Below are 11284 nucleotides of genomic sequence, written 5' to 3'. Positions count from 1 at the left end.
CTAGGTACTGTAGGAAACTGGTGATCAACTAAAGCTTTTAGACTTTTTTAGATCTTGTAACATTTTTGTGTAAAATCTACTGACAGATTCTCATTAAAAGAAAATAACAACTGTTTCTGCAGGAAGGAGAGGAACAAAAAAACCCAATTCATACTGTAATGGTATTTTTCTCTAGGATAGTAATTCTCAAAACATTTTGTTTGCAGGATCCTTTTACATTCTTAAAAATGGGTGAAGACCCCAAAGAACTTTGGTTTATGTGAGTTACATCTACCAGTATTTACTATATTAGAAAATAATACTGAGAAATTTTAAAATATTCATTTATTTGACTTTACAGATCCCTGGAAGAGCAGGGACCCAGAAGGATTCTGAGACCCCACTTTGATGCTCAAGGGAAAGGGTGTGTAACTTTGTTTTAGGCCCACATTAGCGTTTGCATGGCATGTTGGTTAGCTACATTTCAAAAAGTTCAGAATCAATTTTCAAAATTTTGAGTGGAAAGTTAAACTTTAAGGCACACATTTTCCCTTGTCAAATCCTTTGCCCACTACAAATGCTTGATTCATGTCCTGATTGCCTTAGGGAAGAACTGCAAAACTAGGGTCAACATAGTGTTCCTGCTCTACAGGACTGATATATAATGTGCTTGAACTGCACTTGGTCCTGTAATATGAAACCCTATCTTGGTAGTCCTGACTTGACTGTTACAGAACTCTTAGAAGCACTTGTGATTCTCAGATACTTTCTTTTGTATAGACATTATTCCTGGAAGGTGTAGAACTTATCCATCTTTGAATCACTGTAAGGATTAAAATATTAGCAGACAATAAATGATTATGACTTCTCTGTTAAAGGTGCAAAATTGCACCAGAAATTCCTGAAAGGCAAAAGTGCTAAGCAGAGCTCTATAAAAATCCCAGTGAATATTAAAAATGAGAGGAATGACTCATAAGCACATGAGCTGCAGGGGGAAAAAAAGGGAGGCAGAAAAAACAAAATCATGCATCTCTTCTTAATCCAGGCCCATCACATGATGAGCCCCAAGATCCTAATTTAACCAAGAGAGGAGGAGAGCAGGGAAATTTTGTCCCAGTCTCACTTTGAAGAGATGAGAGGGACATCAAGTCAGGTTCTGTACAAGTTCTGTAGTGTGGGTGTCTGTCTCTGTCTATTCAGGATGAAGTGGGCTTGTCTATTCTTCCTCCTTGGATACTTGTTTGTTGGTGAACATGTTTTGAGTGCTACAGCCGCCAAACGTGAGTCCTTGCTTTTTCCACTTCTTCTCCTCCATATGAAAACTGCCTGTAGAATTGCCGATTCTGGGTGGGGGAATCAGATGTAGAAATGATGGCTGGGGTGTCCTTAATTTACACTTCTAAAAACACTTTATAGGAATCAAGTGAAATTTGGGGATGAAGGATTCTGCTTAAGAAAGCAGAGAAGAAAATCCTCCCCTTCTTTCATAGCATGAAAATTGCTGGCAAATTTAAACTCTTGAAGCTTTAATCTTTGCCATCAGCATAAAGGAACTTCTATTCAACAAAACCTCTGATATTGAAAAACATCAATAATGTGACCCACATGCTCCTGCTAAGTGCCAAGATTAATAGCAGTTTTTCTTGGAGTGATGTTACTTTTCTTTAATCAGTTCATCAGCATTTGTCAAGTAAAACTCTTTAGTTGCAGTTATAAATTATAAATTTTGTTCTTAATTACACAAAACAATTATCCCTAACTCACCATCTTTATGTTTTTTTGTGGGTGTGACACACAGTACTTATATCAAAGACAGTAATTACTTTAAACAATCTGCATTTGCAGTGAATTTCATTTGGAGGGTCTCCTTTAGGCATTAAAACTTCAATTGCTTAAAGCATACAAGCAACAGAAATGCAACCTTTTTTCACAGCCTCTTCCCATTGACTGAAGTGAAAGAACAGATGTTAAACAGACCTTCTAGTGCATTAGTCCTGACATTTGTTGACAAACTGGAAACATTACTTTTTAATCAACCCTTGTATAATGCCATAAAGTAGAAATTTAAAAAAAAACAAATGTTAATTCAAATGTTTTGAATATTAATGACAATTAAAAAGGAAACAAATACTCTTCTGTGGCACTATTGATCTATTGGTCAAAACGGGATATGCTTTAAACATCCTCCAAAACTCCATATCATGAGATTATGGAGAATGAACAGATTTTCATCAGTGCACATAGCCAGTGCTTTTTTGGTAAAAGAAAAAGGTGCCGGAACTCACACATGTCATACAACCCGCCTTGCCTACCCTACAAGGTTCCATCCAAAAAAGGTGCCGGAACTCCATTCTGAGTGTTCTATGACAAAAAAAGCCTGACATAGCTATAAGATTTATTTTCAAATTAGCACAGTTGTATACATGATTAAATACTTAGTGAATAGGAGTACTAAAATTCTGTGAAGAAGGGATTGGCACATATCTTATGCTTTCAACCATAGTTGCAGATTGCATATTACCGTCAATATAGTATGGTCGGGGTAAAGCAAGCTGGGCCAGAAGATGAGTTTTGGCTTCTCCCATCTAGGGGCAGAATTCCTGAGAAAAGCTGCTTTTACAGTTTTCTGAATGAGGGTACCTCAGCCTGAGCATGGGCACATGTAAACCTTTCTTTACATGTGTAAAACAAATAAAATTCTTAACTTTGTTGCATGTTTTGAATTTTTCTGTGTAGGGTTTCGAGATGTGATGCCTCATGGAAAAGAATATTCTCATAAAAAGTACCACCACAGGCTAGATCATTGGTATTCTGATCATAATAATTGGAATGATAAGCTTTATCCCACCTGGGAGAAAGGAGACTCCAGATGGAAAAACTGCTGGAAAGGTAATTCTATGTGCATGAAAGGGTAAAGATGGGTGGGAAAAGGCACTCAACCTGAAGTGAATGCAACTGTAGAATAACATGGATGATACAGTATAAGTGGAGCTTGGCCAGAGGGATAATTTTGTTTTCTGTAGAACAATGAATATGTTTTTTGTTTGTGAAAATATTTAGTTGTTTTTTACAAATTATGTGATCCAACTAACTAAATATTATCAAACTTGTCTTCTCTGATACTGCACACATGACTTGACACGAGGTGTTAGCCAAAGATTTGGAGTAACAAGAGTTCTGCCTTTATAGACTTAAGCATGCATACCATTAGTCTTACAATTAGACTGGAGCATGCTTTTGAATTATGTATAAACCTTTAGGATTTAAAATATCTACTGGAATTAGTGTGAAATTATGATTAGGCTTCCTGAAACTTGTAATTATACCCTGAGAAACTCTAACACAATGAAGTGTGATATCAAAGGTTAATCTTAACATTCTTCTGCAATACAACTGATTTGAATTTGTAATGCTTATCACACAGGATCCCAAACTTTCTAAGTTCATGGCAGCTTTAGTGTCACAAAGATATAATGTCACAAATGGATGTTGCAAAATCCAGGTTTGTAAAGAATGTCACAAAAAATATTTTCACAAAATATAATCTTGCAGTAGCTTTTAGTTAAAATTTCCTAATGAAATTAGACTAAACACGGAGTTAGCATTAGACTTTCTTGAGTTTGTAGGCTGATTTTAGTATTATAGTTTGCTTAGGGTTAGTTTTTATGCTTAGTATAAAGTACTGGTTTCAATTATTAAAATTTTAAAGGATTTTGGGCTGATTATATGACAATCAGCCCATTGCAGCACGGCTGTAAATGGGAAGGATCTCTTCATAATGCCCTCCTTTTACTTACTTCCTTATTTATTAAATTTTTATGCCTCTATCTTACTATCAAGTGACTCTGGGCAGCTTACAATTTCATAAATAGCAGTATAAAATAATTAGAAGATTAAAAGATATATATTTACTTATATATATATTTATATTCAAGAAAGGGGGAAAATGGACCCAGGAATACAGACCAGTTTAACATCAATACCTGGGAAGATCCTAGAAAAGATAATCAAAAGATAATCAAAAAACAGACCTGTGAACAACTAGAAGCAAACAAAGTTATAACTAGCATGGGTTTGTTAAAAACAGATCATGCCAAACCAATCTTATTTCATTCTTTGATAAAGTAAGTAAATCAGTAGACCAGCAAAATGCTGTAGACATAATGTACTTAGATTTCAGTAAGGCACTTTAGAAAGTAGACCACAACCTACTCCTTGGTAAGCTAGAAAAAGATGGAATAGACAACATCTCCACCAGATGGATCTGTAGCTGGCTTGCAAACCGTACTCAGTGAGTAGTCCTCAATGGCACTACATCCACATGCAGAGAAGTAAGCAGTGGGGTACCACAAGGTTGCGTCTTAGGCCCAGTAATCTTCATAAATGACTTAAATGAGAGAATAAAAGGGGAAGTTATCAAATTGAAGATCACACTAAACTGCAGGAGTAGCCAACACCCCGGAAGACAAACTCAAGATCCAAAAAGATCTTGACAAACTTGAGCAATGGGCCCTATCCAACAAAATGAGTTTCAATGTAGAGAAAAGCAAAGTTTTACATTTAGGCAGGAAAAAATCAAAGGTACAAGTACAGATTAGGCGAGACTTGACTCAAAAACAGTAACTGTGAGAGAGACCTTGGAGTCGTAGCAGATGGCCATTTAACCATGAGCCAGCAGTGTGCAGCAGCAGCAGCCAAAAAAGCTAATACAATCCTGGGTTGTATAAACCGAGGCAAAGAATCAAGATCACATGAAGTATTAGTACCACTTTATAAAACCCTAGTGAGACCTCACCTGGAATACTGGAGCCAATTTTGGTCACCATATTACAAGAAAGATGTTGAGAGTTTGGAAAAAATTCAGAGAAGAGAAACTAAGATGATCAAAGACCTGGAGACTAAAATATACGAAGAATGGCTGGAGGACTTGGGTCTGGCTAGTCTAAGAAAAGAAGAAATAGGGGAGACATGATAGCAGTGTTCCAGTATTTGAGGAGCTGCCACATAGAAGAGGGGGTCACGTTATTCACCAAAGCACCAGAGGGCAGGACAAGCAACAATGGTTGGAAACTGAAGAAAGAGAGGAGCAATCTGGAATTAACGAGAAACTTCTTGACAGTGAGGACAATTAACCAGTAAAATAGCTTGCCTCCAGAAATCGTGGGTGTTCCTCACTGGAGATTTTTAAGAAGAGGCTAGACAGTCACTTGTCTGGGATGGTATAGGTCAGGGGTAGGCAACCTGGGAGTTGAAGTCCATGAGTCATAAAAGAGCCAAGGTTGCATACCCTTGATATTGGTTCTCCTGCTTGAGAAGGGGGCTGGACCAGAAGACCTCCAATGTCCCTTCCAGCTTCTATTCTATTCTATTCTATTCTATTCTAGTCTAGTCTAGTCTAGTCTAGTCTAGTCTAGTCTAGTCTAGTCTAGTCTAGTCTAGTCTAGTCTACTATCACCAACTGTTCAACATGGAAAAGATATGTTTCTTCTCTATTTATTCCAAGCTAAAAAATGTATTCTTTCCAAACTTGAACTTAGTCCATACGTTTTCTGCTGAAATGGCATCTGCAGAGTGATCCAAAAACTCATGTTAGTCAAGACCACATGATTGGCCCATCCCTTTTACACTGGGACATTTGTAAACAAGAGATGATGCTAGAATCTCATGATCGCAGTCATCATTTTTACTTTTTTGATCCTCCTACTGACATACATATGTCTCTGGTATGAGATCATAAATCAGGTTTTTTAAGTTGTGTAAATAATACTTGTCTATTGATTTATTTTCCAATTAGATTTCAAAACATTAATTGTCGGGCACTTTGAGTGCCTGAAGTGCAGTATGGTTTATCAAAGAAAGAGAACTAAGGAAGACTTGATGGCAATCTGACTTATTGCATTTGCCCAAGGCAACAGAGGATGCTGGCATTATTCTCTACTGTTGTAGATTTCATTGTCATTCTGCCATCTCTCAGAATTTTCATGGGTCTGTTTTGAAGAAGGCCCAGGGGACAATTCACCCACAATGCCTCCATCGAAGTATAACTGGAAGATAGGAATCAGTGCAGAACATTAGAATATTCCTTGCTTATCCTGTTATTAAATAAATACTCTGCCTATGGGAATGTTCATCGAAATATTCTTTAAACAAATAATTTGAAGAAAAACAAAACAGAACATTCCTATTTATGATGCCTGCCATCCATCCATCTAAATTCTTCAGTAGGATCTTCTTTTCCACTTCTTCATTCCTCATCCCCCAAATTAGTTAGCATTTTATTGGTTTATCAGAATATAAAATACAAAGGAAAATAAAAATAATGAGAAACTAGGAAAAAGGGAAGAAGAAAAAATGTGGGATACAAGTGGCAGGGTGGGGGGAGAAAAAAAGATGTTGATTTCTGACTCTCTTTAGTACAGTATAAGTTAATAACATTACAACCTTAGCTTTTTACTTTTACAGAGTAGTATATATGGGCCATTTCTGTAACAACAAATATATCTAATCAGCAAAACCAAAATCAAAGTTTCAGGTTTTTTCCATCACAAACACAAAATCCAGAAACAATTTTCAAATAGAAACAAAATTAGATATATTCTCTTCTTTGCATAAAGCAATCAGTTTAACCATCTCTGATTTTTTTCCTTGCTGTGGGAAATAATATATATTTCTGTTTTCACTTATTAATCTTTATAGACTATCATGATTAACAACATTTACTATATTCTTTCAGATTCTTTAACAAAGGGAAAAAAGACTTTTTTACATCCTTTTTAAAACACTAAACTTTTCTTTAAAAAAATGTCTAAAATCAATAAATTTTAATATATTTTTTACTTCCCCTTAACATACATACTTTAACATTCACTTCCAATAATATTTTATAATATTTTACAAGCACTGAAAATTATTCAATCATTTTATATATGGAAGGAAAAACATTTTCAAATCCACTTAATAAACACACACACACACACACACACACACACACACACACACACACACATACCTGAATTGTTGCAAAGATCTTTCCATTTCCAACATTACAGGGTTTTTTGTTTTTGTTTTGCATTTGCAAAACTTTTGAATATCCCAGCAGACATCCCCATCTTATGCAAGGATGATTTTGTTTTCTACCTAGCTTCAGAAAGTATCACACAATTTTATTACACTATTTGCACTGAATATTTAAATTTATACCGAATTTGTCAAACTGTTTTTGATAGCAGTTATTAAAATTAAATATTTTTGAAAGTGAAAAGACTGGTGCATGTTACAAAAACTCACTAAAAATCATGAAACAGTTTGGAAAGATGCAATACAGGTAGTCTTCAACTATTTGAAGTTACAAAAGCACTGAAAAAAGTGACTTATGACCATTTTTCACAGTTATGACTGTTGCAGCATCCCCATGGTAATGTGATCAAAATCAGATGCTTGGCAACCGGCTCATATTTATGACTGTTCCAGTATCCCAGGGTCATGTGATCCCCTTTTGCGACCTTCTCATAAGCAAAGTCAATGGGGAAACCCGATTCACTTAACAATTGTGTTACTAATTTAAGAACTGCAGTGATTCACTTAACAAATATAGCAAGAAATTCGTAAAATGAGGCAAAACTCATTTAACAAATTTCTCACTTAGCAACATACATTCTGGATTCAATTGTGGTCTTAAGTTGAGGACCACCTGTATAATGTTTATCTATAATGTGTGATGTATCTATATTGATTTGTCAATTTTTAAATCAGTACTTTTGACTTTAGTGACTACATGGACAAGTCCCTACAGTTTCTTTGGCAGGATTTCAGAAGTGGTTTGATATTGCTTCCTTCTCAAGGTCAAGGGAGAGTGACTGGCCAAGATCACCCATCTGGCTTTGTCCTAAGGCAGGAGAACATCTCTCACTCTCCTGGTTTCTAGCATATTGTCTCAATCACTATACCAAACTGATTCCATAATGCCTAAAATTGTAATCAAAATAAAATGGCAGTGGGAGAGATAATTTTGTGTACCACAGGTTTCTGGTGCTCTGTGGAGGAAAAGTAGAATAGCAATGTAATAAATTTATTTTATTTTTTGCTTTTCAGGGGGAAAAGTAGTAGCTAGTTTGACCAATGATAGCCCAGCTCTAGTAGGATCTAATGTGACATTTACTGCAATGCTAAAATTTCCCAGATGTCAGAAGGAAGACAATGACAGCAATATAATATATGATCGAAAGTGCCTAAACAGTAAGTAATTACATTTTTATTATTGCTGTTTTGGTTTTATTGTTGTTATTATTTTGTTATTTTACTGTTAAAGACGGTTAACACGTCTTCATTAATATGATTGAAATGGTGCCCAATTTGTTTTTCTGTTTAATCCAGTAAGCTCTTGTAACTATGTAACTACCGTATTTTCTGGCGTATAAGACGACTTTTTAACCCATGAAATCTTCTCAAAAGTCAGGGGTCCTGAAACTTTAGGGACAGGGCTGTCTGGAAAACCTGGAGCGGATTTCCCATTTGGTCTGCGCAGGGAAAGTGGGACCAATTGGAGAAGAAGCTGCAGTCTGTGATTTTTTCAGGCTGGGGTCTGGGCATCTTTCCTTCTAAAGTTGAAGAGCAGTTGCAGTCTATCCCAACTTGAAAGGCAGGTGGGGAATGCAGCAGCCAAAGCAGCTGCTTAGCTCTAATGACACATTCGACTCAGGAACTGGGCGGGCTGGCTGGAAAACCTGGAGCGGATCTCCTATTTGGTCTGCGCAGGGAAAGCTTTAGAGTGAATTAGGAAAAGTTTGCACTGTTTTATGTTTACATGTTTGATGACAAACAACCTTATGTTTATAAGTGACAGTTTTCCTACCAAGTACCTGCATGTCATAAGCATTTGAATTACAATTACCATATTAAAATCAAATCTGATGTTTTTTAATTTTTATTTGGTCTGCGTTGGAAGAGGGGTAGTCTTATATGGTGAGTATAGCCCAAACCCTATAATTTAACAGGAAATGTAGGGGGTCGTCTTATACATCCAGTCGTCTTATACATCGAAAAATATGGTATGTTTAGGACTGCAGCCTTGATAAACTTGATCCTGATTTCCCAATCTGAATTTTTCTACATTCTATCAAAATGAAGGAATTAAATTCCAATATATGAAAGGTTTTCCCAGTTGCAATGTGTGGCAGTGAAAGCTGGACCATAAGAAAGGCTGAGCACCAAAGAATTGAGGCCTTTGAACTATGGTGCTGGAGAAGACTCCTGCAAGTCCCTTGGACTGCCAGGTGATCAAACCGGTCAGTCCTAGAGGAGATCAACCCTGACTGCTCTTTAGAAGGCCAGATCCTGAAGCTAAAACTCAAATACTTTGGCCACCTAATGAGAAGGAAGGACTCACTGGAGAAGAGCCTAATGGTGGGAAAGATTGAGGGCAAGAGAAGAAGGGGACGACAGAGAACGAGGTGGCTGGATGGAGTCACTGAAGCAGTAAGCGTGAGCTTAAAGGGACTCCAGAAGATGGTAGAGGACAGGAAGGCCTGGAGGAACGTTGTCCATGGGGTCGCGATGGGTCGGACACGACTTCGCAGCTAACAACAACAACAACATATGCACCATTCTGAAGAAAATGCTTTAAAATTTGTTCTCCCCCCCCCCCATATTTTCCTTTTTGTTTTTAGATTCTTCCGTTCTTTCTGATGAATATGTTTATAATTGGACCCAATGGATTGATGACTGTAGCTGGCTAAACTGCACATATAACAACAGCTATAATGTTTTCCCAGATGGAAAACCTTTTCCTTATCACCATGGGTGGAGGAGAAGAAATTTCATCTACATATTTCATACAATTGGTTGGTCTTTAAAATGTATTTCTAGATTTAATTTTTTAAAATTTTATTTTGTACAGCTGTATGAAAAATTATTTGCAAGTGTCCTATATAAGCAAAACCTGGTAGCTGTCTGAGAAAGCCATTGGTTCAGGGCAGCCTTGAAAATAGCATTTCAAGATGAGATAGGACATGTATGCATCTCATAGTAAATTGTTCTTAATAACTTTTCCACAATAAATTGTACAATTGATGCAGAGTTACAAAAATACAGTAACCTTGAAGAACTTTTCTGAAGTGAATTATAATTATATTGATTTTTTTTTTAAAAAAAAGCTTTTTAAAATCTCTACAAATATTCAGCTACTAAATCACGTATATCTAAATTAGCATTTACAGTATAACTTCACATATCTTTAAGAGCTTTTCTGTCAAAAATGAATACTTTGTTTCTTTATTTATATAAGTGTTTTTTGTTTTCTCTAGTGTATTTGTTCTTTTATTCTGACTTCCACTAAGCAACTAATGGCATAAAAGGGAGGAAGGGAGGGAGGACAAGTCTTTAAATGATACATACTGTATATGGCATTTAAATGTTTAAATATGTAAATGCTAGCTGAAGAGATGTTTCTTACCTGTCCCTTATAAAGGATGAAAGAATTAGAGGTAAATGAGTGTACCAATGTGTGGGAATGACAAATATGTCACAGAAAAATCAGATCTCCAGAGGTGTTGGGTTTGTTATTATTATCCCTGAACACTTGAATATTCTGGCTGGATTTGAAGGGAGCCATTAGGTTTATTTATTATTTATTTATTTATTAAATTTTTATACCGCCCTTCTCCCGAAGGACTCAGGGCGGTGTACAGGGCAATAAATATCGAAATACAAAACACAAGAGTTAAAAAAGATTAAATAATTATGCCCAATATAATACAATAATTAAAAACTATGTTAAAACCAAACCCAAACCCCAAACCCATCAGACCAGGCCGGATTGTTCAAATAGATAGGTTTTTAGATCGCGTCAGAAGGAGCGAAGGCTGGGGGCCATCGAGAGCTCAACCGGCAAGCGGTTCCCACAGAGAACGCTCTCCCCCTGGGGGCCACCAATCGACATTCTCTGATCGGAGGCACCCTGAGGAGGCCCACTCTGTGGGAGCGCACTGGACGGAGGGAAGTTGACGCCGGCAGCAGGTGCTGCCGTAGGTAGTCCGGACCCATGCCATGTAGGCCTACCTCTTGTGTATATTTTGGCCCAGAAATAAATATTTCCCAGATCTATTATTTGCAATCCATTTCATTAGCAATTAAATGTAGAACCTTCTATTTATGAAGTACTTTGATTGATTAGGTGCCATCAAATCAACTCCTAGCAACCACATAGGTAGATTTTCTCTAGGGCAATCTGTTTTTTTATGTCTCCCAATATTGCCTCTGTAACTGATTCTATCCATCTTGTTGCTGGCCGTCCCTTTCTCTTCTTTCC

General features: G+C 36.7%; 1 protein-coding gene across 1 annotated transcript in view; it reads left to right on the top strand.

Moving 5' to 3' along the window:
* The first annotated feature begins 340 nt into the window (after nt 1–340).
* Nucleotides 341–11284, top strand: part of GPNMB (glycoprotein nmb) — a 20370-nt gene continuing 9426 nt past the window's right edge. The window contains exons 1-5 of the mRNA XM_083376237.1: nt 341–403; nt 1180–1259; nt 2716–2868; nt 8071–8214; nt 9645–9818. Of these exons, the coding sequence (XP_083232363.1) occupies nt 1181–1259; nt 2716–2868; nt 8071–8214; nt 9645–9818 (550 nt within the window). The 5' untranslated portion in view covers nt 341–403; nt 1180. The remainder of the gene's footprint in view (nt 404–1179; nt 1260–2715; nt 2869–8070; nt 8215–9644; nt 9819–11284) is intronic.

The sequence above is a fragment of the Vipera ursinii genome (assembly GCF_947247035.1).
Source record: "Vipera ursinii genome assembly, chromosome: Z".
In the NCBI taxonomy this organism is placed as follows: Eukaryota; Metazoa; Chordata; class Lepidosauria; order Squamata; family Viperidae; genus Vipera; species Vipera ursinii.
Note: the sequence above shows the minus strand (reverse complement) of the source record. Positions and strands in the feature narration are given on the sequence as shown.